This window comes from Pseudonaja textilis, chromosome 3 (genome assembly GCF_049901715.1).
Source record: "Pseudonaja textilis isolate UNSWEBS1 chromosome 3, rPseTex1.2, whole genome shotgun sequence".
Taxonomy (NCBI): domain Eukaryota; kingdom Metazoa; phylum Chordata; class Lepidosauria; order Squamata; family Elapidae; genus Pseudonaja; species Pseudonaja textilis.
The window spans coordinates 170,555,403-170,582,467 of NC_141992.1; the positions used below are offsets into that span (position 1 = coordinate 170,555,403).

General features: G+C 36.6%; 2 protein-coding genes across 6 annotated transcripts; one reads left to right on the plus strand and one right to left on the minus strand.

Annotated features, from left to right (window-relative positions):
* Positions 1-1,828: 1,828 nt before the first annotated feature.
* Positions 1,829-9,941, minus strand: ZFAND1 (zinc finger AN1-type containing 1). Of its 5 annotated transcripts, none has more exons than XM_087931459.1 (8): positions 9,092-9,941; positions 5,672-5,714; positions 5,379-5,418; positions 3,947-4,074; positions 3,771-3,862; positions 2,898-3,019; positions 2,302-2,457; positions 1,829-2,219 (listed from the first exon to the last, which is right to left on the minus strand). In XM_087931459.1, the coding sequence occupies exons 4-8, from the start codon at positions 4,051-4,053 to the stop codon at positions 2,052-2,054; spliced, it is 645 nt and encodes a 214-aa protein (XP_087787585.1). In that variant the 5' UTR covers positions 4,054-4,074; positions 5,379-5,418; positions 5,672-5,714; positions 9,092-9,941; the 3' UTR covers positions 1,829-2,051. The 5 variants fall into 5 exon arrangements, with proteins under 5 accessions (XP_087787585.1, XP_026561811.2, XP_087787582.1 ...); XM_026706026.2 differs by lacking the exon at positions 9,092-9,941 and adding an exon at positions 7,985-8,060; XM_087931456.1 differs by lacking the exon at positions 9,092-9,941 and adding an exon at positions 7,186-7,289.
* A 40-nt stretch (positions 9,942-9,981) lies between these two features.
* On the plus strand, positions 9,982-26,582 carry CHMP4C (charged multivesicular body protein 4C). The gene is made up of 5 exons (XM_026706028.2): positions 9,982-10,431; positions 19,374-19,551; positions 20,733-20,841; positions 22,314-22,422; positions 23,673-26,582. Exons 1-5 carry the CDS (start codon positions 10,224-10,226, stop codon positions 23,735-23,737), a joined length of 669 nt encoding a protein of 222 aa, XP_026561813.2. The 5' UTR covers positions 9,982-10,223; the 3' UTR covers positions 23,738-26,582.
* The last annotated feature ends 483 nt before the right edge of the window (positions 26,583-27,065 follow it).

The following is a 27,065-nucleotide window of genomic DNA, read 5'->3' on the forward strand; positions in this document are numbered from 1 at the left end:
GAGTCTGAAAGAGCGAGGCCGGGCTCGTGCGAAGAATCGTGCTTCCATTGGCTGCCGAGAGTTCGGATGTTCGTGGGGGCGCGGCGAAATTCCACGGCCCCTTCCCCGGAAAATGAATCTTTCTTCTTACGCGTATTTAGCCGAGGGCTCTGCGTAGCTGCATAAAATTCGGGCATGTTTACCTTTCGATTCAGCCTGAATCGGGCACACCAAATAGGCGAGTAGATCATTTGTACTTTGTTTGCAAATACGAAGGGAAAAAATAAAAGCAGTTTTGATAGAGGTCCGTTTTCTTTTTAGCAATTTGCGCCTTTAATTGCTTCATTCTGTTTCGAAATTGGACTGGGTCGCTGAGTGTATTAGGGAATGGAGATAAAGGGCGGTTAGAAGGAGAGAACGGTATTCTTTTGATTGTAAAAAATATTTCAATAGAATTACGAAAAAATAGCATTGGGCATTGTCTCGTCGTCAAAAAGGAGCTGCTGGACACACTTGCCATGATTCCTCCCCCCCCCCAGTCTTATATTACTTTAATAAATATAAAACTCAAAGTAATTAACCTTGCTTATCAATGTATTTCAACACGATGTCTTTTCAAACTGCCCATGAGCAATTATTATTTTAATGTTTAAAAGATATTTTGAACACGCAGGTATATGTCCAACGCCCAATACTGTGATTCATTTGTTTTCCTTCTTTGAGAAACATTGAAATGTTTATATTGTGTACTAGATTAGCCAAACATAACTGTACAGCTAATGTACAATATCACCTATCAACCAAACCAAATTCCAAATCCCCTTTTTCATAAAAAGAGAAAATATATTGGAATATTTTAACATGATATTTTAACATGATTTGTAAAATATACATTATAATATATGAAAAAAAATGGCTTGGTTGTTCCAGATTTTTGTATGACTACACACAGCTTATAACAGAAACATTTCTACTTCCATAGCTGATAGAATTGCAAATTGACTGTCATAGTAGTGCATGTATCTGAAAACATTAATTACATTACTTCAAATATTTTTGACAAATAAAACTCAGGGTTGAAAAAGATTAAATTGTTAATAGTTGATACAATTGTAAGACACAATCATAATGTCCTATTGACATTTGAACCATTTAATTGATCCCAAATCCAGCGAATATCAAAATTAAATATGCAAGTGAACCATAAATAAATACAGAATGGTTTTCAAAATAAATATAAAAATTCCAAAAGAGCATCTATGACTGACTGACTTTACATAAGGCATTGTCAGAATCTTCAGTAAATATATTTGAAGAATTTGTGTAATTAAAACTTTTTTTGGTTGAAACCGTTACTGAAGAATGTGGCTTCTATAAATTGCTTTTGTATTAATAAAGCACCACTACTATCTAAACTGTATATGTGAGTCACTCTCCATTAGCTGGATCACAGGAGTAGAATGAGCAATACTTACTGAAGTACTCTTTAACAAAACTATCATGTACGGTATTTCCATTCTGGCTGAGAATGTTTTAGTTCCTATCATTATTTGATAAAAAATTTTTATTTACAACATTTATACAGTAGAACATTTTCAGACAACTCTGAAAAATTATTTTTCAAGACTATTTGTAGCAAGAGATAGTAAATAGGCAAAATTTTGTGACATAATCTTCCACTATGTTTAATAAATCCCACCCTGTTGCGATTTTATTTCAACTTCATTTATTTTATCTGGTTCAGAAAACAGCAGGCAAATAACACAATCATCTGCTGTACTTAAATACTAAATTGATAATAACCTACATGTAGGAATGCAGCAGCACAGATTAAGCACCACAGGTTGACTTTTCAGTTTAGTAGCTGTCAGTCTGAACTCTATTTTTCGATACAGGAGATGACATGTATGACAAATGTATTTGCCCACTTCAGAAAACAACAGACTAAATACAGATTTCTTTTTAAAGTGAATTTTCATTTCTTAGGAAAAATCACTCTTGTACCATAGAGCTAGCAAAACAAAAAGTTAAATCTGATACAATAAATACAAAAGCAATATTTTCCATAATTACTATAGATAAGAATCTGGATCTGCTAAACATTCAGTGTCATTATCAAGATATTCTAGGATTACATTCCCACCATTATACAGCGGCGATTTTTTAGAGTTTATCCACGATTCTACTGTTTGATCCAAAGGCAGGGCTTCTCCAGATTCTGTGTGGCAAAGTCTTAATTTCTGAAAATTGGAAGGGGAGGAAGTTAATCACTTTTAAATCCAAATATTTGGAATTCCCACAATATTGCTTCAATTGATTTACCTTGGCTGTGGTTTTGTTGTTGTCATTTTTAAGGCTTGCTAAGCAGGCTGCAGAATCTATTGCTTTTCCAATGCTCCATTTGCTGCAAATGTACATGGGTATACTTTTATTTTTGCTTCCTTTGGGTAAAAATACTTGGAAATATATTCTGTCTGTCTATAAGAGAAGAAAACAAGGTGCAGTGTTAAAATAGTTCCTAGTTGCATATTCCATTTACTTTATTGCTTTAAAAGGAACTTTTGCATTTTTCCACCAGTGCATAATAAATTGCTCACCCCAGAGCTATAATTTTAAGACAAATTCCATCTTTGCTCTTCACTTCAGAAAATCTACATAAGTGTTGTACCTTATGATTCTTGACTCTTGGAGAATGTATCTTTTCTTTTATGTACATTGAGAGCATTTGCACCAAGACAAATTCCTTGTGTGTCCAATCACACTTGGCCAATCAAGAATTCTATTCTACATCTTACAGACAAGCAACAGTGCCCCCTACCACTTTTGAAACAAGTTTGAGGGATTAGGAAAAAAATGTTAGAGAATGAATACTGTAGTTATTCAGAAATGTATTTGTTTAATCCATAAGCATGATTTACCTGCGGAACAGACTTCTCTCCACATGCATGCATTTTTAGTTTCATCAGGGCCACTTTCGCAGCTGTTTCAGGGTTCTTGGCTCCTCTGCATTTTTTAATTGCAGTCACTTCTTTTTTAGAATCTAAAAATATACAGACATTTACTGGGTTGAATTACCTATCCCTCTTTTTTTTCAAAATGTTGTGGGCAGTTGTCTTGGAACAAAGTGCTGCCTCTCCTTTCTTGTGTGTTTAAGATGCAGTCTCTTGCCTGATCTTCAAATCCTGACAGTTGCCAATATTCAACATGTGTGATTGAGAAGTGACAGCAATGAAATCTAAAGGAAGAGATGCTTAGGAATTCCTTAGTAGGAGAAAAGAAGCTTTTATGTTACTGTGTTTAATATAAAATACTGTGGAACGGCAGTATCATTAATGAAAAAAGGCTTTGAGTTATACTATAATCTATTCTTGCAGATTTCAATATGTAGCAAAGATAGGGAGCATGATGTCCATGGACACCCAAGTTCCCAGAGTGCCATGTGTTTCTTTTCATTTTTTAAATTTTTTTAAAGAAGCGGGAAATTGCCATGCTGGAAAACAAATTCCAGCCTCCAATGTAATCCTTATTTATATTGTAAATACTATATGGGGATTATAACTCTGGGCCTACTTGGAAAAAAGGTAAACACTGAAGTATGAAGAATGGAGTACTGTTTTGCTACATTCAGTTCAGAAGACAGGCTTCAAATTCCCATTATAGTCAACTGAGTTTACAGAACGCAGCTTAGCCTCTGCAATACTTTTGAAGCAGGATTTATTCAGCTAGAGGGCATGGATCACTGGATATGTGCTCTATTCTAACAATATTTTAAAAAATCCTTCTGTACTTACCTACAATATCTTTAATCAGTTGCCGAGTGCCAGTCATACGAGCTTGAGGGATTTCCAATTTCTCACACTCATGGTCTGACTGATGACGGTGCCTGGAAATAATAGACTGCCAAATATTCACTAGATACTTTACAGAACAATAGATAAGATTTATTCAGATCATTGCCTTTGCTCACCTTAAACAAAATTGTTTTTCACAGTAAGCGCATAAGACGGGTACAAGTTCTCTTCCATCACAACCTTTATACATGCATGGAAATGATTTGTGATAATCCAGTTTCATATTTTTGTTTTTTAGATTTGCCTAAGTGAATTAAAAAATACCATTTAAAATCTTATTTCAAAGATCAAATTATATATTGAAATTATAAAAGTTCGTAGTTTAAACTAAATGTACACTATTTAAAATAAACTACCTGGTGGCAACAACCTGAGAGGAAGTAGCTAGTTCAAATTTAGATATAATGCCAAACTATACCAGTTAATCCTTTGCTTAGATGCTCCTTCTCCCCCTGTGAACTCCTGGATATATAAGAGTCATCAAAATAATTTGAATACCTGTCCTACAAACCTGGAGTACAACTTGACTTAATAGCTCTTTGTAGGGTAGACACAAGCCATAACTAAACTACATAGCAAAAACAGGTATCTTGCAAACCATCTTTTGCAAATCCTGGTGGCACAGTGGTTAGAATGCAGCATTGCAAGCACACTGACGTAGCCTGAAGTTCGATCCTAATGGGGCTCAAGATTGATTCATCTTTCCAAGATTGGTAAAACTGTTGGGGACAATATGCTGACACTATAAACCGCTCAGAGGGTGCTGTAAAACACTGTGGATTGATATATAACCTCACTACTGTTAAGCTATTTACTTGAAACCTTTGGTTTTACCATTTTACTTTTTGGAGCAGTTCCCTGACTCTGGCAATTGGTCTCCCTTTGGTGCTCTGTCTATCCAAATTGCTAGCTAGAATTCCATCAACTGGTCAACAGGAAAGTATAATTAATAGTAAAGGAAGCCAGGTAATAGTTGACCTTCAAACTATTTGTTCTTCCCCAAAGATGGGATTAGAAAAATAGCAATAGCACTTAGATTTATATACCGCTTTACAGCCCTCTCTAAGCAATTTACAGAGCCAGCATATTGCCTCCAACAATTGGGGCCTCATTTTACCCACCTCGGAAGGATGGAAGGCTGAGTCAACCTTGAGCCTGGTGAGATTTGAACTGCCAAATTTTAGATAGCTGGCAGTCAGCAGAAGTAGCTTGCAGTACTGCACTCTAACCACTGTACCACATAATATTTTGAGGCTTAGCTGAAAACTGTTTTCAACTGCTGCAGTGAAAGAAAATATTACTTTCATTGCAAACAGACTATGTTCACAGTCTAATTCACAATAATGTCCTCACTTGGTCAGCTCTTCTAAACTATATAATCTAAGAGACCTTTTTTTGCAGGCATAATTTAGCAATACGACAACCTGGATAAGAAAGTTTTGCTTGCAAAATTTTTTTAAACAAATATAAAGAATATGAATTTCTCTTACTAGGTAAAATGTTCATAAATATAACTTGCAACAAATTAATTCTGAATTATTAGCTTACCTCAGAACAACCATGAGCAGACAGACTTCTGTGTTGAAGGCTTAAAAAAAGTTTTACAGAAACAGAAAATGCCATCATTATGAGTAATAATAGGATTTTATGAAAGAGTGACTTAGTCTTTCTTAAACTCCACTTGAAATGAAACAGTATCATGTAATGTTTACTACTTAAAATTTATTCTTTCCTTTCTCATTTCCATATATTTTCTCTACTCTTCTTTACAATACTATCCCAAATCTCTAAAAATAGTCTATATTGCTAGACTATACCTTAATAATTAATAATATAATTACCAGAAGACTCCTGAGCAGCCATCACATACAAAAGGGAGAAAATCTAATATAAAAGAAATAGATAGGTATAATTATCATACTGATAAAACGTAAGTTGGAAGATCTATTCCATACGAACACATTACTGGGCAATTTTCTATGCTAAATGGAATAAACTTGAGGCCAAACTGCAGAATTAACTAGGTATTCTTAAGCACGCTGTTTTTAATTTGTTGGATTTAAAGAGGTTTCAGTCATAAATTCTGAGTAGTATACTGGCATTTGGAAATGAGGTTGAAAAAATGTAATATAATTTTTTAAAATGTCATAGAATACAGTACAGTGACATGTATGCTACCCTTATTGAAATACAATTTACTAATTTAATTGCAGTGGATTGTGGTTTTGTCTTTAAAACTTTTAAATAACAACAAAAAAAGAAAGGTAAATTGGTGTTTCCATCTTGCATGGTTTAATAAGAGTCACTTTTGTTTCCTAATTTTATCTTTTTATAGTTACAGGAACATAATTTTTCAATAGCTGTATAGTCCCTGTGTTAAATTCTCACAGGGTTGTAGTTGTTATGGGGAGCATTGTATAACTTTCTTGAAGAGCGTGCAGGTTATGAATCTAATAAGACACCAAGAGAATTTTCAATAATACGGTATAAAAGTGTATATTGAAACAAAATAACACTAGACAAATACTAATATGAACAAATAATACTAAAGAACAATATGTTATGATAAATGTAAACTAATTTTGGAACATTTTGCAGAAAGGCAGGATTACAATGTCAAATATGTGTGAATAAAACTCTTCCCTTGTCCAATTTTCATAAAACCTCTGGCCCACAAGTGCTTTGTTTTTGAATGACTGGGATGATTTTCAGTAGATCAGAGTTAAAGTTATCAATAGGTAGAAAAAATGGGTTTTTCATACCACCTAAAGTAAGCTAAAGATGGAAGCAAAGTGAAACTTTTAAGGCTAGAACTGCGAATACATGTCTGTTTAAAAGGCCTCCTTTGGGTGTACTAAAGATAGGCAGAGTTCACTTGGTTCCTTATTTCTACGTTTTACACACGCATCTATTTTTTGTTAAGGACTTTTTAAAACAAGTATAAAAGAGATCAAATCATAATATATATCTAATATATATTATATATATATTATATATATATTATATATATATTCTGAGGTTCTCGGGGGTATTAGTATGTGGATCTTTGGTTATTCGGTTTTCTCCCGCATAAGATTGGAAGTATCTAGGCAACGTTTCGATGAAGTCTCATTCATCATCTTCAGGCTTGTGTCTTCGGCTCTGTGCTTCTCAGAGAAGATATATATATATATATCCTGATGATGGCAGATGAGATTCTGCCGAAACGTTGCTACAACTTTAAAAGCACAACTACAATGACGTGGGAAAATACTCGAACGAAGCTGAATGCCATACATGTAAGTACCCGTGAAAACTATATATATATATATATATCTAAGTATAGTATTTAAAATCATACATTGCAATGTCCTACCAGTCAATGAATACTTCAGCTTCAACCAATAGAGAACTGAACAAGAATACTTCAGCTTCAACCAACCAACCATAACACAAGAGCAAATACATACAAACTCAAGGTTAACCGCACCAAACTTGATTGCAGGAAATACGACTTCAGCAACAAAGTGGTCAATGTCTGGAATACTCTACCTGACTGTTGTTTTTTTCCCCAACCCCAAAAACTTTAACCTTAGACTGTCTACTATTGACCTCACCCCTTTCCTAAGAGGTCTGTAGGGGGCCTGCATAAGCGCACCAACGTGCCTACTGTCCCTGTCCTATTGTTTCTTTTATATTGTTTCATTTTTCTTATATGTATCCATGTATTCATAACTATGTTTTTACTTATACCTATTATCTTGTAAGCAATTGACAAATAAAAAATAAAAAAAAAACACGTGTGGTCATTCCTGTAAGGTTTTTTTTTAAAAAAAGAAATTAGCTTTTCACTACATTCATAACCACAAACGCCCTTCAGCTGCATCTAACCAGCAGGCAAGCAGGCAGATTCATAGAAAGAGCCCTCGGCTTTCCGATCGCCTTGCCTCCACTCGACTAGCTCTCGTGGGAAGGTAGAAACACCAAGCCAAGTGTGGGAATCGTTTGACGCTGAAATTCCCACGGTGACAAGTAGCCAATTCAGAGGCAAAAATGTTTCGCGGTAAAAGTTGCGAGCCCTCGAAATACTTATGTGGGTCCAATTCCATCCCGAAGTTGCTCCCGGCCGATCACTCCTAGTCTCCTAGCTAAACCTCCAAACAAAACGCTCTTACCGAGCTGTTTACACTCTTCAACCCCGCAATGCTGCCCGATTTCCAATTCCGCCATGTTTCTCAACGGCGCATGTGCACACCGCCACTTTCTTCCGGGAACACTGAAGTCTGTATTCCACCCCTTTCCTTTTCCCTTCCCCATTGCTTGAACCTAATGAGAGGCGGGATCGCCCCTGACATCAACCGAAGGGTAAAGCTTGTGCGGTGACTCCATGTAGTTATCCCAGCAACAACAGCGAACTGATTTTGTTTCCTTCCGGAGATTTTTCGGTTTCCCATTCTGGACTTCAGTTTAGGATTACTTAGAAGCCTCTCGTTCACTTCTGACAAACTATGAAATGAACTTGTGATGCAACAAGAATCCATTGCCTTACGGATTGTTTCTATTTTGTGAACTAAAAAAATAAAATTTAATAAACATTCAAAATCACTCAGGAAAAGTGCATATGTTTTTGTTTTTGTTAATAAAGCAAATAACTGGCTTGTTAATAGTATATGGGAGACGGGAATGGGGAGAATTTGGGATTGTGGTTGATCACAATTTAATATGAATCAGCAGCAAAGCCGCTGCCTTGACAAAATGTAGTTTGTAAAAAGTGGGAAGAGTTCTATATTATGTACTAGTCAACTTTCAGCTGAACATTATTGCATTCAGTTCTATATATACTATATTTTTAGAAAGATTTAGAGAAGTTCCTGAAATAAGTTGTCAAGGCACAAAAGTAGAGAATCAGTGGACCAGTAAGTAATATAAAACTGGATGCATTTTAGAACCATATAGTCTTTGAAAATAATTTAGAAAAAATTGTTCATTTTTCTTGTTCAGTTCTCTATTGTGCATTAAAGGAGCCTAAACATATGTTGCTACTTTAAAGAACTACATTATGACTCAACTCCTTAAAGTGGCGCTATAAAGCAGTATAATGTCATTGAAATACATTACTCTTTTTTAATGTCCAGGAGAGGTAATATCTAATGAAAACTATAGAGCACATTTTTCAAAGTGCACAGAACATCAGAAACTCTTTTTCATTATTGTAAAGCATAGCATATGGAATAATAAACTTGTAGGAAAATTCCAGTTGAGTATTAGAGAGACAAAAATACCTTTGGTAATTGTGAGTTCCTTTTTTGTGGATGTATTCAAACAGAAGCTGGACAGCCATCTGTTTGGGATGATTCAGTTTGAATTCTTAAAATACCTTCCACTGCTACAGTTCTTATAAAATGTTATAAATTTTCTTGCATTTTAAAACACATTAATTCTAAGAGTCTTCCTGGACTTTGCTATGTATTAGATAATGTTAAAGCGTGTTGTAATTTTTTCACAAGAGATTCAACATAGCTACCTGTGTGGAATCTACAGAATCTACCAGCCTACTAAGAACTGGTGAAGAAAGTTATACCCATCATAAATCTTTAACTTTTCAGTTAGTATTTCACTAAAGACTGTAGTTGAATGCTTTTAATCTCGTTTATCCCAATGGCAATCAAGTTTTACTTTTAGTTACAATGTGCATTGGACTTTAACCCCATGTTCAAAGTTTCACAGTAAAAATGCAACAGTGGTGGGGTTTGAAACAGGCCTGTGATTTCTGTGAATTACAGCAAAGACTTAGATTTAGAATAACTTTGTCACTTGAATGCACACTAATCGTCATACATTAAAATTAAATTTCATACACCTCTCAAGGGTCACCACCTCCAACATACACTACAATAAACTATACAAACTCTCTTTTAAGTATTGCTTAACTCTGGAACAGCATGCTTCTGCACCTATGCTGAAAATACATTACTATTTATCCAAACTTCAGGAACAGGAGTTTGTTACAGTTCGGGACGCATGTTCCAGTGGGGGGAGCAAGTCCAGACTGTCCACTTTACAAAGTCACCGTTTCTCCTTTTTACTGGGCGTGCGGCTTCCTTCCCGAGCCATTTTAGGGTTTCCGCGGTCGCGGTTGCCGCTCGAGAAAGGGTGAGACACATCTCCGCTTGCAACACCTGTCGCAGGTGCGCTTGGGTCACGTGGACCTGCCGTCGGTCTTAGGAGCCGCGCCAGCTTCCTTCCTTTTTAGGCGTTTCTCCGCTTACGCGACCGGACCGGATTAGGGAATGCGGATAGAGTTGCCCGCCGCTCGTTAGTTCTCGGGGGGAAAACAAAACAAAACCCCCCCGAAAGAGTGGGAGGTATTCAGGCCGCTTTCCATTAAGACGGTGGCGATTCGGCGGACCGAAGATGAGCAAGATCCAGAAGTTTTTCAAGAGCGGCGGCGGGGGGTCTGGCTACTCCAAGGGGAAGGGGAAAGGGGGGCCCACCCCGCAGGAGGCTTTAGCGCGGCTGCGGGAGACGGAAGAAATGCTGACCAAGAAGCAGGAATACCTGGAAGCCAGGGTCGCCAAGGAATTGGCCCTGGCTAAGAAGCACGGCACCCGAGACAAGCGAGGTAGGTTTTCTTCAGGAAGCAGGCCTTAATCTGGCAAATCAAGGTGATAAAGATCGCTGAGATGTTTGGGCTTTAGGAAACGAGCCCCTCGAGCTTGTACAAAAAGCCTCATCGGATAAATCATCGTTCGAACTCTTGGGCTTTAGGGAGTTGTCCACGACTTTAAAAAGTATCGTTGTTGGGTTGGTATGGGGAAAGGCAGAAAGTGACTTTGTATTGCAAAATCTTGCATCGGGAGCTTTTTCCTTAACTAGGTGAAAGACTTTAACTTTACAACTTGGTTCAGTGGTTTCTTTTTAATACACTGCAAGAAGTTGGAGGTTGGTCACGGTCGTTTTTAATTCTGGTGCTTGAATTGCATTGCTTGTACTTAGTTTTTACATTTTGGCTGCAGTTGTTGAAAGATATTTGTGTCACAGTAAGAATTGGCTTTGTTCACGTGACTGAACAAAGTTATAATTTAGGGCTGGAGATTGTTGTTTTTCCATCAGTGAGTTCGGACTTGGCTGTTACTATATTTGAAACTCACCCTCCCCTTTGACAATCATAATGTGTGGCTCTACCCAGGATGAAAATGCTTTTTTTCCTATGTATAATGTTTCCTTTTTTGTTTTCACATCTCATAGGGGATATCAGCCTCAGTGAAATAAATTTAAACACTGAGTTTAAAGATCTTGTGTGCCCCCTTCTTACATTCCAGATATTTCATTGTTGGGCTTAATTCTAAAGGTAATCACCACCCCTACATTAAAAGACTTTTCAATGCTAACCTGAGGGCTTTATTACCAGAAATCCTTCCTATGTTGCCCCCCCCCCCCCAATTTATTTCCCAGGAATAGAAACTTCCACAAGACTTCTCCACCTTTCCCCTGAGCTATTTTGAATGCTTCTATCTCTTTCAAGATTGCTTTGTATGTGCACTTAATACCAGCTAGGAAGGTTTGATTATGGATTGTTAAATAAATAAGTTGACTTCAGCAATTACAGTAATAGATTTTTTTTTCTCTTTGTTTAATTGTATTCAGAATAATGTCTTGTTTTTGGAATAAAGCTTTTAAGGTTTTCTACTACTGTAATTACCACACCTAAGTTTGTTTTGATCTTGTTTAGGGCATTGCTTATGCTGCCTTTGTTAAGGATCCTTATGTAAGGATAGTTGTGATTTAACAAATCCAATTCATGAGTAGGATGTATTTCTCAATTAATTATGTGCCATTGAGTTGTTTTTGACTCTTAGTGTCCACATAGATCAAGGGACTTCAAACTTGGCAAGTTTAAGACTTGTGGACTTCAACTCCCAGAATTCCTGAGCTAACATGACTGGAGGAAAGATTCTGGGAGTTGAAGTCCACAAGTCTTAAAGCTGTCAAGTTTGAAGACCCCTGACATAGATAAATTTCCAACTGACATTTGTCCCTAACCTGGACTTTCAGGTATTCCAACATTCTTTTTAAATAACATTTATTCATGGTATAAACAAAGTAGAAGCAATGGAACCATCTAGGTTTTTAGGATTCGGGTGTGAAATTTTATATGAATGCTTAAAATGTCACTTGTGTGAGAATTAAGTAATTTGTATAAGATTATATACTAAATATATCATTACATTTCCCTTTTCTGTTTCAAATCATTGGAACTAAACAACTCCCTCCAAGATAAGACATCTGTGGGAGTGGGGTATATTGAGAAACTCAAGATGGCAGCTGCCATCACAGAATTGAAAGTCTGCCTCTTTTGTACATGTGGTGAATGTAAAAATGCATGTGTAACATATAGAAAATGGAGTGGGGCTTTATTTACTTACCTGCCATACTATATAATTTTTTTACCCTGCCCCTTTCATCAATCTTCTTTTAAAGTAAAGGGCTGCAAAGCCTAACATTTTTAAAAAAACTTGAAGATAATGTTGAAATTGGGGAAAAAGCACTGATTTGACATGGGTATGATTAAGAATGAGGTTGGGCTGTCTCACTCATGAGGTGATAGCAAAGTCATTGGGGCAGGAAAGAAAAAACGTCATCTGTATATTTGTATTGTGGTTAAATGCAATCAGGAAAAAAAAATGAAATAGATATGTTTTGAAATAAATCATTGTGTTTTACATTGTGCTACTAAAGCAGTAGTCTAAAGATGCAATGTTATGGTCCCCAGGGCAGTATAAGGATGCTGCAATGGTCATACATGTGAAAAACAGTCATAAGTCATCACTTTTCTCAGTGATATTGTTACTTCAAACAGTCGTTAAACAAATAGTTATACGTGTACAGTTTTTAATAAAAAATAGATTTATTTAGCTTTTCAATAAAGTAGAATCAATGCTTTTGTTATATTGAAGGTAGCTAGGAGAGCATTGTTGCAAGGCATTGTTATAATATATACAATTATATAAATTTCATACACACTTCCTGAAACTATTTTTATTGGGTAGCAAGAATGGATCGGCAAGTACAGAAAAAACAGCTGTAGAGTTCTAATTTTAGATTACATTTCATCCCACTATGAACTATGTGACACTGGATATTATAAAATCAATTTAGTTTTAACAATCAGGCTTGGTTGGTTTTTAACTGTACACTGGCCAGAGTCATTCAGACAGAGAGATAGATGGTACCTGCATTGACAAATAAAATGTTTGCCCTCTAAGGATAGAGGGAAAATTCTAATTGTGTACCGGGAAGTCTGAGATATTTCACTCCTTGTGGCAGTTTGTGTCCTAGTTCAGAAGGGCCTGACTTTAAAAACTCTTTTAAGAGAATCTTCAGGATTGGGCAGGGTAAGCGAGCAAAGTCTTGGATTCAAGACTTCCAAGTTTCCTTCATTCCTTTCGAGTCCTTTTTTTTTTTTTTTTTTTGAGCTGTAAAACCCACTTCAACCATGATCAGGTATGTTTTCTACCATATAAAATGAGAAAACATGCTAAAGCTACAGCAGAATTGTTTTTAAAGAAAGGTAGGAAAAATATGCAGAACATTGTTTTTTTCAGACACCTTTATGTGCATTGGCCTTGTCAGCTGTCTGTGTAACAAAATAATATATACGTGTATGTGTTTTTCAGTTATCACTTTTGTGTTATGTCTATATGCATTTCTGTGTATGTATATACTGGAAAGCATTGGGTGCACTACATGTAAACTTCACTGGGTCACATGACCTGGAGGGAAGAACGGGGAGGGCTTAAATAATGCCGGGACCATCATTCTGCATCACAGCCCAGTTGTGTCTCCCATAGAGAATTTTTTTCAGGATTATTATGTCTTTTTCCAAAGTCCAGCGGTTGTTGTTTTGCTGATTTTCTCTCCACACCAAATTTGGTTCCATTTTGTTCAGTTCTAAATGTATGGTGCAGACAGAGCCCAACCCCCTTTACATAACTTATTTCCAGCTTTACTTAGAACAGCTTACATGTTCAACATTATCTTTAATTATCATCAAACATCCACATCTCCTCCTATTCGCCTTTGGGAAGGACTCAATAGGCGAACAAAAATGTCACATCCAGTCTGAACATCTGATTGACTGTGCAACTCTCTATTGAAACGAATGCATCAGTAAATAGAAGAATGTGAGAAAGTTCAAAAAGCAGGTAGTCCTTGAATTACAACCGCAGTTTAGATCAAAATTTCCATCACTAAGTCATGCAGTGATAAAGCGAGATATCACATGACTGTATCAATTAACAACTGCAATTTCAGCAGTCCTTATGGCCATTTTAATCTAGATTTGTGAATTGTTAAGTACCTGCTTTAATCAAGCCATGCCAGGCCTGGTCCCTTCCAGCCCTGAGCCTCTAAGATAAAGGACTGCGACCAAATCCCTCACTGCACCCATCTCCCTACATTTTTGCCCTTTGGCAAGCCTACACCTGTGCCCTAGAACAGTGATGCTAACCTTTGCGTTGTCACATGCCCAAAGTGTGCATGTGCATGCGCACGTGTGCCTGCATCCATAATGCAATGTGTGTGTGATTTCCCTGTGACCTGTGCATGTCCCCCATGCCCCTGCCCTCCTGCGCATGCATGCGTGAGCCTTCCCCACGCTCTTATGCCGCTGTGCATGTGTGCGTATCTCCCCCTGTGCGCCCGGTCCCACGCATGCACAGCAGATACCTGACAATCGGCTGGCGGGAGGCATGTGCAGTGGACCTGATCTGGGGCGACGGCTCGTGTGCCAACAGAGATGGCTCTGCTTGCCACTGCCAGCATGTGTGCCATAGGTTTGCCATCACACCCCTAGTATGTCACAACCAGCCCAGCCCAGTCCCAGCGACAGTTGCCATTGCCAACCTGCAGTCTGAGAACCCTGCCCCCACATTCAGACAAAAAGTTAAATTCCGTTTGTGTCAAAAATGACACAAATGGACAGAGCCCTAATATATCCTAATACCTCTCCATACTTCCAAAGATTTGAATATCTGAAGACAATTTAGATGATTTTGAAATCCAGGAAAATGTGCTGTTATAGGATACTTATTGTGTTTCTCATGAATACTATCAACAGTTTTGTCCCTAAGAGGCATAGTCAAGTGCTTTTGGTAAACTTTAGGAAAATGCCCCAGTGGTGATAGCAAGATAGCTATGAATAAATGTGTTGCAAATCCCTTGATGATGATTGTGTATGATGACACTGCCATGAGTTGTTACTATTTGAAATTGAGTAACAGTAGAGAGTTTCAAGTTACTACAGAACAAGCCTGGCTGCATGTTCAAAAGCAGAGATTGCAAAGTAGAAAGCTGTATAGCAAAATATTTCTAGTTGCCACTTTTCCCCTAGTCTTGAGAGAAAATAATTGGACATAAAATGGACATATTGTTTATTGTTGTCTATGAAAATTTTGAGTCATCCAGGTCATGGTTGTCCCAAAGGTGCTTTTTAGAGAGGCAACTGACATTCTGGTTTTTTCTTTTTGGAGACGTTTTGCTTCTCATCTAAGAAGCTTCTTCAGCTCTGACTGGATGGTGAGGAATGGAAGGATTTCTACTCCTTGCAGACAACTAGTCATTTGCATTCTTTTTAGAGTCATTGAGGCCACTTGGAGGTTTATTTTTGAGGCATCTAAGTAGTGCAAATGGGTGTGGAGCCTTCTTGGAACTGGTGAAAGGATTCTGTTGTAGACTGGAGATAGATGATGTTAAATCCCTTCTCATCTGTTGAGAGAAGGCTGTTCAATTTTGACATAGATGGCCTCTTTGACACCTCTTTTAAACCAGTGGTCATCTCTGTCCAAAATGTGGACATCATCCAGTCTACAACACAATCCTTTCAGCAGTACCAAGAAGGCTCCACACCCATTTGCACTTCTAAGCACACAGATAAACCTCGAAGTGGCCTCAATGGCACTCTAAAAAGAATGCAAATGACCACTTATCTGCAAGGAGTATAAATCCTTCCATTCCCCACCATCCAGTCAGAGCTGAAGAAGTTTCTTGGATGAGAAGCAAAATGTCTTCAAAAATAAATCAATAAATAAGAAAGAACTTTTTTTTTTAGTTTTGGTGATAATTGAAAACAAAAACTTTTGAATTATGGATGAACTATAATTTCAATCATGATCATTTTAGTTTTCCTTTATGTAATAATATTTAAATCACGAATAATCTTGCAAACTAATTGAGTAGGAGCCTGTACATGGGGCACATATGAGACAATCACAACATAAGCATCATGGGAATAAACATTTTCATAGATGAGATTTATAGTCCATCCACCGCTTTTCAAATTCAGTTAGATATTCATTAGATATTCAAAGTCAATTAGATAATTAAAGAGGTTCTGTGTCTACTTATAAAAACATTGGTTGTCAGGAACAAGGCCTATTTACTACAAAATTCCAGAATCTCCTTTCAAGGTATAGCTTAATTTTCACTTGATACAGTTTTCATAGGTAAAATTAAAAACCGTTTGTCCATTGATGTCCAGTATTCTATTTAGTTAGTTTTAGGAAAGCATGAAATAAATGCAATTTAAACTTGCAAATAATAGTGGAAATTAGAGAATTCCAGGTCTGTTTATGGAAAGGAGCTTTTTGTCCTTTCTCTCTGGAAAACCTGTTGCTGTGTCTTGGCAGTCCTCCCAGAATGGTTGATAAGTGGGCTATTTCCTAGGGACTGACATAAGGGTTTTCACTCTGCAGTATGGATTTTATTGTGAGAAATACTATTGTAACTGTGATCTGGGTGAAGACTGTTACGATTATTTGCTTTTCTTTTATGTTATTGTATTTGGTTTTTTCTAATCCCATCAGTTCAAAATGTAGATTATTTAGAGTATTTGCAGATAAAGCAGCCTATAGTACTAAACAAATAACAGTAATTAAATATTATGGGGATTTAGGAAGTTTTGCCATGTTTGCAGAAATTAATCAAATTCTGAATTTTTATGTATCTTTCCTGGCATCTGACTTCTATTATATCATGATAAAAAAGCATTAATTATAGTTATAATGTAGTTTTATTAAATGGAATTATTTGTGGGAAAAAACCCCATTGATCTTATTTTCTTTGGCTCTTAACTGGAGAAATACCCAAAATGTCTATAAATATAATCTCTATGGTAAATCCTGTGCTTGCTTAATACTTGTTTTTAAGGGAAAAGTTTATATCAGATACAGAGAGACAGAAAGAGAAAGAGAGAGGAGAGAGAGAAAATCTTTAAATTTTATAATGTAAATCATAACATTTTATAATTTTATAATATTTATAAAAATTAAAGATTTTCAGATGGTCAGAAATCATGGCACTGTTTTTAAAACAAAATTATGTACAATTATGATTTGTGGCATTATGTTTATTTCAGATTAGTCTATGATTCTCCTTATCTGGCTCTCTACTTTTTCTGACTGTTTGAAGTGGGGATCTTCTTTTTCGAGTCTCAGTTTCTCTGATGTAAGTTTATTTCCAGTACTGTCAAATCTAGCTGTTAGGGCTTGGTTATGTTGCTGGTCCAATAAACAAGACATACACATTTACCATATAAATAAAGTAGTGGTATTATCAAAACCCTTAGGGTAGTGTTTCTCAATATCAGCAAAGTCTGCAGGCCAGATCTAAGTATCCTGTGGGTCCTGGGCCTTGAGTTTGACATCCCTAGTGTAGATCACACTTATTACTCTGAATTCAATAGATCAGTTTTTGATTTTGCAGTGCTTATTTGTTCATTAACTGGTATTAAACTTTGGAAATTTTAAGGATAGTATTTATTGCATAAAAGCAAAGTAGCTGTATATTCCTATCCATTCAGAACAGGGAGTGGCAATTTCTCACAAAATGACACTTGTGTCCAATTACAATTTCTAAAATTATATTTACCCAAATCATGGTGAATAATTTATTTCCAGCAATATACATTTTGTGACAAAATTACCAAAATCTCATTCAGTTAGATGATTAGGAAGTTATTTAATATTTTATTTATTTATTAAATTTATAGGTTCCCCATCTCATTGTCATGTAACTCTGACTATTCAGTTTTGACTGGATAGCTGGGGAGCTAATATGTGAGATCAGGGAATGTTGTCTATTCTAAAAAGAACTACAGATGTGTTCAACTTAAAGTAGTCTACCATTTATTTCTACATATTTTGAAGTCACAAGTTACATACTGTAATGCTTTGGAAAAATGTGACATGACCTCAGGACATGTGGTAGTTGTTTACCTGGTCCAATATGACTAAAAAATTCTTGAAGTTTGGAATTCTCATACTTAGGGCCCTATAAACCTAGTAGTTCCATTGATTCTTCTTTTTTTAGTGATAGCTATAGTCACATTTAACTCATCTTTCCAGGTTTTGAATGTGAATGGAGGCAATTGGCAACTCTAAAAAGACCATCGAAATATTTTATGAGTTGACATTTCTGCACACCAGTCTTTGTCATAAGCTGTTGTACTTTTCCAACCAGTATGTTCCAAACACCCCCCCCCCCAAAAAAAAAGAGAGATGTTCCATGATGCTAGAGTTTGGCTTCTTTTGGAGGAAGAGTTCAGTCATGATCACTTTTATAGGATGGAGAAAAAAATTCAAAATAACTTTCTAGCAAAGAGAAGATGTTCCATACAGAAACTGTGCATCTTGGGCCATCACAGGTGCCCCCTGACATGAGTGATGTAAAGATGCCCCCCCAAGGTCAAATACAATTCTGATGTGGCCCTCAATGAAATCGAGTTTGGCACTCCTGATCTAATATATATCCAAGATATTTTCAGCGTTCTCTATATCTCAATCTGTTACAAACTGCTTCTGTTATTTCTTTTTGCTGTGTCTATATGCCTCAGTATTCATACATGGCCATTATCACATGTGGTCTTTTTCTTTTAATTGGGAGGGGGGGCTGTTACTAAATTTGCTATGTTGATTAACACAATTCCAATCAGCCCTAATAAGGAAATTTATTTATTAATTAAATGTATATACTACTCATCTTGCTATCCAAAATGATCTTGGATTCTTCTTGCCCTCCATTTGTTTTAAAAGTAACCTGATGCCTTGAGCCACTATAGCCAATGGGAAGAGATTATATTGGACCTCTGTTCTAAAAATACATGGTGGAGACCACATCTCTTAACGTTTAACCTTGTCCAGCCAAAGATATTGCTGATTGATTTATAGCAGTAATTTTATTATTAAATGGGGAAAAAATTTAATATAATAGTCCCTTTCAGAAGGAAGAACAATTAACCTGCTTTGAATCACCAACTTCTTTTGCTAGTGTAGTAAGCTTTGAAAATGGTTTGGAGATTAGTATAGCTTTCCTTAACTTGGGTGCCCTCTATTGGGTGTCTTGATAGGTTTTCCAATCCTCTATTAGCTTCAATGAAGCTAAATAAATACTGCTTGCTTCAGTAAATGTGGAAATCTGTCTCTGATTTGATGTTAAGAAGTAAAGCATCCGTATAGGTACATTTTGCATTGGCTTATGAGATACTTTTCCTTGTTCTTACTTCACCAGCTGCACTGCAGGCACTGAAAAGAAAAAAGAGGTATGAAAAACAGTTGAGCCAAATTGATGGGACTCTTTCCACTATTGAATTCCAGCGCGAGGCTCTTGAAAATTCCCACACAAATACAGAAGTGTTCAAGAATATGGGCTATGCTGCTCAGGCCATGAAAAAAGTACATGAAAACATGTAAGTGAAAAATGTTGTCAACCTCCACAGAAAATAAGCTTAACTCTTACATTTACACCTATTTTGTGGGTTTCTTTCTTACATAAAAATCGAGATTCTTATTCCTATTTATCATTCTTGTATATGATGCTAATGTTTGTCTTCACATATAGATAAAGTTGCTAGGATTTTACTGTTAAACTTTAATCTAAAATTATATTCTTTTCTTGGATTTACCTTCTGTACAGCAGGTAAGATTAGTGTGGCCTGAACCATAGATTACAGCAAACTGTACATATTGCTTCTGCTGAAATTTCTGCATGGCTCTATCAGTAGGCATCTTTTTTCCTTTTATACTACCTTTCTCCAAACTGAATATACCTGAAGTTAAATGGACTTCAAATTCCAAAATTCTTCTGCTACAGTGATAATTCCTTAGAATTATGGGAAGTGAAGTTTATACATCTAGAAGGCATACATGCTGGAGAAATAGAATCTTCCATAAATCTTCTGAACATTTGGGTCCTTCTGTAAACCTTGCCACTTCAGCCATTCCAAAAATAGTACAGTGACTTTCCACAAGTTAATCCTCAAAATTGGAAATGGTTCATGATGTTCTGAGCATGAAACAGAATTGTTTTATGGCTTAACCCTCTCTAGGATACCATGTTTAAGTTCCCAAATAGAGTTCCCCAAATCTCCAATAGGCAAACTGCTTGAAAACTGATTGGGATTGCTCTTTATTTATGTATCTCTTTTGCATGCAATTGCTTATATTATTATGTTATTCTATTCACTACTGTGTAAGCAATTTAAAGGCTTTTATAGAATTTAAAGCTCTTATGGAATTTGGAACTTGAATATGTTAACCTTATCATAGGCTAAACTTATCTTTGCTGGCCCTTTAAATGCCCTAATAAGCCCAGATAATGGCTTATAAAGAGTGGGAGTTTATTCATTATGCTTCATTTTATTGAAGTGTTTTATTAAAGTAGATAACTTACTGTAATAATATATCTTTGCTATTTTCCCAGACTTTTAATATTCCCCTCCACAAAATTTAAATCTCTATTTTGCTGTTGCTTTTTGTTTTGATGATTATTCATTTTTATGAAAACTTCAGAATTTTACTGGAATCTACTGTGCCATCCTTATCTACAGTATATACAAATTGACTAAAGAATTTCTCCTTCTATCCTTAGGGACTTGGACAAAATTGATGACATGATGCAAGATATCACTGAGCAACAAGATATTGCCCAAGAAATCACAGAGGCTCTCACAAGAAGAGTTGCTGATGACTTTGATGAGGTATGTTTTGACATCTAAGAACAATAAATGGTCTTGACTTTAATACTACTGCTAATTTTAAATTTTCTATAATTGTTGCCTAGTTCTTTTCTGAGTGCTTCAAAAATTTTCCTTAAATGCACTCGAATTCTCAGATGACTGAAGAGACATTTGTTCAAAAATAGACTGTTCTGTCTTGAATAAAGTATTCAAAAGAGAATGCAAATTGCTATGTCAAAACAATGCAAATATATAACCCCTTTTGTTATGACAAAAATCATTGGATTTCTGACATATCGGAATATACATAGGTAGTAGCAATGTGTGGTGCATTCCTAATTTTATTCTAGCTGATCAGTCATGCATTCTTCTAGTACACTCTATTGTCATCATCTGGCATTCAGAGAAGCTGTGTACCACCACATGCAAGGAGGAAAGATTACAGTCAAGCTACTGTATTTTTCTCTATTTCCATTTTCACCACACATGCAGACCAGCACTTCTATTTCAAGGGCTTTATCTATAGGTTGTGATTCAAGCCAGAAAATAGAAGAAGCTCCCTATTTTAACCCACAAAGAAGGTAATGAAAGGTGGTGTACAAGATGGGCTCCTCTTCTTTGTATCTTGTGATGAATAACTGTTAGCACACCTCAAGAGGTCTTGTTCCATCCTTCTTTCCCTACTTTTCTGTTTTTGCCTTCATTAGGAACACATTTAATAAGCATACTCGGTACACAATGATCTATTTGGAGTGGAATACATTAATATCATTTAAATTGAGTCATCTTCTAAACTGGAGCAAATGTCGGCCTATAGCAATAGCTTCTTATTTTACAAAACCAGAAAGCTATTGAACACTGAAGCTATTGAGCCATTTTAGAATAGCGCTAAATAGAATAGCTCTTTTTTTAAAACACTTGTAGCCTTTTTTGTATTTAACCATATTTTGTATTTAACTATATTTTTAGTCGGTTACCATAATATAATTTTGGTATTTTTGATGTTATTTCATTGATGTTTTTATTCCTATCAACCAATAGCTACTTAAAATATTTGGTTGAAATCTTGTCAGGTGCAAAAAATCAGATACATTCATAAAATTGCAGCATGGAATATTTATTCATACACAAGAATCTGGTCAATTAATGATCAGTACTGAATTGGCACCAGATAAGGGTCAATGGAATTTAAGGGGGACTGGACTTGGATATCTTGTAGCAATGCAAGGATTCTAAGCTGATGACATGTTTAATTGAACCCACCAGCTCTGCCTGTTGTTCTACAGATTTCCAATGAAGTTTATTTGTCCTAAAAATATCCATTTATATAGGTCCCTGGCATGCTGAAAACCCCAAATAAAGTTTCTTTTATAAAGTTTGTTTAGGCAACTACACTTGGTTGGCTACAATTGTGAAACTGTGGTAATTAGAGGTTCTTTTGACATTAGGCATTGTTTATTGAAATATAACCTGCCAAATTTTTAAAATTTCAGGATGAACTATTGGCAGAATTAGAAGAACTGGAGCAAGAGGAACTCGATAATAAGATGAAAAACGTTCATTTACCAAGTGTCCCAGCTACCTCATTGCCTTCTCAGCCTGGTAAATTGTTTTCTTATATTAATTAGTCTGTTATGAAAGTAGTCTATAGGAATATTGAGGAGAAAAGAAAAAACCACAGAAATTTAACATACCTGGATATAATAGTAGCTATCTTGATATCTAAGAGTGATATCAATTCCTGATGTGAATGATGAGTACTTATGACTGGTTCTCATAGTTTGGGCTGTCATCTGGTCCCAATTTGGACACCTGACAGTAACTTCACAATTATGACATCACAGCATCCTGTGTCATGTAATACAGTGGTCCACAACCACTGGGCCCCGGACTAGTACCGGTCCGTGGATCATTTTGTACTGGGCCGCCGGTTTGCTTGGGCGCTGCCATCTTGTTTCGACGGCGCTTGAGAAAGTGCTTCCGGGTGAGCTTGTTGGTCGTCGGTTGTTGGAAAGCGGCGTTTGGGTGCTGAAGGAATCCTCGCGCCTTAGTTTCGTCGAAGGGGGGGCGGCTTCAACGAAGAGCCATCCCGATGGCGGAGTCTCGCGTTACTCAGGAGGAGATTAAGAAAGAGGCTGAAAAGCACAAAAAAGGTACAAAGGAGGAGTTGAAGGTGGCAGGGAGAAGCGGGGGACGGCTGGCTGGCTGGTCGCTCAGCTCGCCTTGCCTTGGTCGTGCGTGCTGATGCCGGTACTGGTCCGTGGATCATTTTGTGATGCCGGTATCGGGCCGTGGTACAAAAAAGTTTGGGGGCCACTGATATAATAAACATTTGCAAACTTCATTCCCAGCTTTCAACAACCAATTCAGTAGGGAAGCTGGCAAAGTTTGGTGATCACTTGACTACAGAACGTTACTACTGCATGGGATTTGCTAATAATGGCAACTGGAACTGCTATCATAAGTTGGTGCAGTCACATGATGTGCCTTCCTTGCTTAGCGATGGCTTTCTCAGTTCCAATTAATGTTGGTAAGCGATGACTTCTAATTGTAACTAGACTTTGGTGAATGAATACATTGTACACAGAGTAATAATTTGGCGGTAGCTAAAGCTGAACTTGTTTTGATTATTTGGATTTGAAGTCTTGTGATCTGATGTAAAGCTACGCAAGTAATTCTTATTGAATAGACCTATTGAAGTCATCATCCCTTTACAAGATGTGTCTTGTAAAGTATGTCTCTTAATTTTTGAGCCACAATGCCTCTAATCCAAATACTAAGTCTTTCCAGAGACAGCAAAACTGTATATTTGTTGTCCCAGTATATTGAACAATTATTATCTTTTGTTATAGCGTCTTCAAAGAAGAGGGCGGAAGATGATGAAGATATGAAGCAACTGGCAGCATGGGCATCTTAACAGCAACTTCTCACTGGCTTCAAGGGAATACTACGGGAATATCATGGAAGGACTTCATGGAATAGTGCTTATGTTTTATACAGAGTGTAGCTATGTGGAATTTTGACCAAAATTGGTCTCTGGTGGAATATGTGTATATATTTTATATAGTCTTGTATATATTGTTTTTTTTTAAAAGCCAGCATTCTTAAGTATAATCTTTCTCCTTCAGGTATATCTCCAGACATACCATTTTTTGCTAAAGAAACCAGATAATAAGCAAGCCTGAAGTTAATTAATGTTATTCTTAGCTGATACTTTTTTTTAATGCACAGAACATGTGTAGGTTGCAAAACCTATTAGTGCAATAGTGGATGTTGCAGTGGTTTGAAAGAGAATTAAAATTGGTTTGGTTTTGGAGTTTCCAAATATTTTTCCAAACAAAATTATTAAAACCCATGGCCCTTAGGTGGACAAGAGAAATCCTGTAGCAATTTTGCACTGAGTTCTTTGTTTTATGTGGGCTTTTTTTATAATGCCAATGGCTTGTTCAGAGTACAAAGTAGAAATGAAGATTTTGTACCTTAAAAACTAAGATAATGATGAAAGTGGACCTCTGTTGAAAGAGAGAGAGAATACATTCTCTATGCAGAGGGCCAAAATAAGTGGATTAAAACAAGAAGTAGTGGGTTCTAGGTAGATGTCAGGAGGCCTATTCTGACTGTATGAACTGTCATCTACAATAACAGACTGTAGAACAAGCTGATGAGGTTTTTTTTCCAATTAAGTTCTTCAGCAGAGGTGGGTGAACATCTACCAGATCTTGCATTGAATAGATAACCTCTTGTGATCCTTCTAGTTCTGTTCTGTGAGAGCTCATCAGAGCAGGAAAAGTGTTATAGATCTATTACCAGCTGTGTTTAGATGATTGGTATGCCCTGAAATTGGTTGCTCTAGGGCTGTGATGGCAAACCTATGGCACACAGAGCCATTTGTGCTGGTATGCGAGCTGCAGGCAAACTTACCTCATTGTGCATGTGCGCACCTCACAGCTGATATTCAGCAGGTTTGAGGCCTTTTTCTGCCTCCCAAAGGCTTGAGGAAGGCGTCTTCAGGCTTTTACAAGCTTTGTAGGCTGAAATCTAGCCTTGTTTCATCACTTCCTGTTTTTCTGAAAATACCGGAAGTGACGAAACGGGGCTAGATTTCGGTGTACAAAGCTTGTAGAAGCCTAAAGAAGCCTTCCTCAAGCCTTTGAGAGGCCGAAAAAGGCCTCAAACCGGCCAAAAATCAGCTGTGTGAGGCACAGTGCAGGTAAGGGGGTGGGGGTAGATGGGGTGGGATTGTGTGTACATGTGTAGGGGGCATGGGGGCGCGCATTGCCTTCTGGGTGCTGGCACACAAGCACGAGTGTGCAATCACGCGCATAATTTTTGGTACAGGAGCCCAAAATAGTTAGCCACCACTGCTCTAGGGGCAGAACCAGGGGTGGGATTCTAGCAGTTCACACCTATTCCCTAGAACTGGTTGTTAACATTCTAAGCAGTTTGGAGAACCAGTTGTTAGAAGAAATTACTGGCCTAATCCTGTAAGGAAGGCAGGAAGGAAACATTCTGGTGTTGCTTACAGAAACTGCCTCTCCGTTAACCCTTATCTTGGCAGGACTAGGCTTCCTGTCTCAGGAACTTCTCTGGAGTTTTTTTCCCCCACCTTTGCTGGTACTTTGCTTGTGTGGAGTGACCATTCTAAGTTACAATGGCACTGAAAAAAGTGACTTATGACCATTTTTCACACTTACGACTGTTGTAGCATCCCTACAGTCATGAGAGGCCAGGCGATAAGATGTGTGCCTCGATGTGAGTGATAGTTAGCCACACCCAGCCAATAACATGATCACCAAGCCATGTCCATCCAGTCACATGACCACCAAGCCACGCCCACCACCTAAGCCATGCCCACAAAACCTGTTGTTAAAATTTTTGAATCCCACCCCTGGGCAGAACAGAAAGAGCTTTGGATTGATTGACATGTAGGTTGTTTATAATCATGAGAAGTCTCAGGGATGAGAGTCCACTACCCATCTAAGAGGTGGAGTAATTGATTCTCCTACTCCATTTTTAATGGATTGGGAATTAGTGATTCTGAACTATGTTATACCATGGTTGTTGTTTTTTAAGGTTTTCCTTGTCTGCATAAATCATTAGAACACTTAAGAGTTCATCACTTCTGTCTTAACCCACATGCACTTAAAACTAATCTAGAATATTTGTATTTTATCAAGAACCCAATTAATCATTGAATATAAAAGATGATAGAGGCATGTAATCTAGTGCATCCAGGGAAACTGATGTACTATGCAATCTAAAATACTAGGGGTATGATTTGTTTTACTCAAATTTAATAGCACCAACTTTTGCTGATTTTTATGTAAGTTAGATTAATTTGGTTTTATCAAAGGGAAAAAAGTAGAATGAATTTTTTTTGGCTGAATGACCAGCAAATGATAATTGAGTTAATCAGCGTCTTTAAAAATAGGAAGTCATAATTCAGTAAATGAGATGGATTACATTCAAGTAACTGTGTGCTGGATTCATGTATATTTTCTTGATGGCAGACAAGACATTGCAGTATATTGTCAGGCAGAAAAATTGTATTATCTTATGATTGTGGTTTTTAAATGAACTTTATTCACTCTATTTCTTCATTTTTTGGTTTGGATAGTATAGTTCTCTTTAAATATTTCAATACAATAATTTATATGATGTTTATGTATCTTCTTTGAACTATCTTTTTTAAAATCTGGGAATGAAATCATATGAAGAAAAGATTTTAAATTTCTCAAAATAAGAGACAATTTCCAAAATTATTATGCATGTCAGTGTTTTTTTTTATCCCTGAAATTAGTCTCTGCATAGGCATTTTTTCTAGTCCCTCTCTCTTTTGAATTTTAATTTAAGATGACATTATTGTTACTTTCCTGGAATATAAAAGATTTAAATATTATTCTAATAAGTATTAAATTGTGCAATTTAAAATCTGACATTGCTTTTTTACAAGAAACATATTTCGCAAAGGAAACATATGCAGGACATTTATTATTGTGTATCTTTGGAAATTCAGCATCTACTAGGTCTAAAAGGTCTCTGATTTATTGTTCTAATCATAAAACAATAAGTGATCCAGAACAATTTTTAACAATGGCCATTAAATAATTTGCTACCTGTGCCGAACTTAGGGTCTAAGGATTATCTAGATATAACACACTGGAGTTCTAACATCTTTTTACTTTAGTAGAGGAGATCAGATAATTTCTTTATTAAATCACAATATTATTCCACCTAAATGTAAT

Coding starts and splice junctions, on each gene's coding strand:
- CHMP4C (XM_026706028.2), top strand. CDS start 10,224: ATGAGCAAGATCCAGAAGTTTTTCAAGAGCGGCGGCGGGGGGTCTGGC. Junction 10,432..19,373: donor CGGCACCCGAGACAAGCGAG/GTAGGTTTTCTT, acceptor TTACTTCACCAG/CTGCACTGCAGGCACTGAAA. Junction 19,552..20,732: donor AAAAAAGTACATGAAAACAT/GTAAGTGAAAAA, acceptor TTCTATCCTTAG/GGACTTGGACAAAATTGATG.
- ZFAND1 (XM_087931456.1), bottom strand. CDS start 7,258: ATGGTTGGTTGGTTGAAGCTGAAGTATTCTTGTTCAGTTCTCTATTGG. Junction 5,715..7,185: donor GCTGAAGTATTCATTGACTG/GTAGGACATTGC, acceptor CTTTTATATTAG/ATTTTCTCCCTTTTGTATGT. Junction 2,220..2,301: donor ACAACAAAACCACAGCCAAG/GTAAATCAATTG, acceptor TCCAATTTTCAG/AAATTAAGACTTTGCCACAC.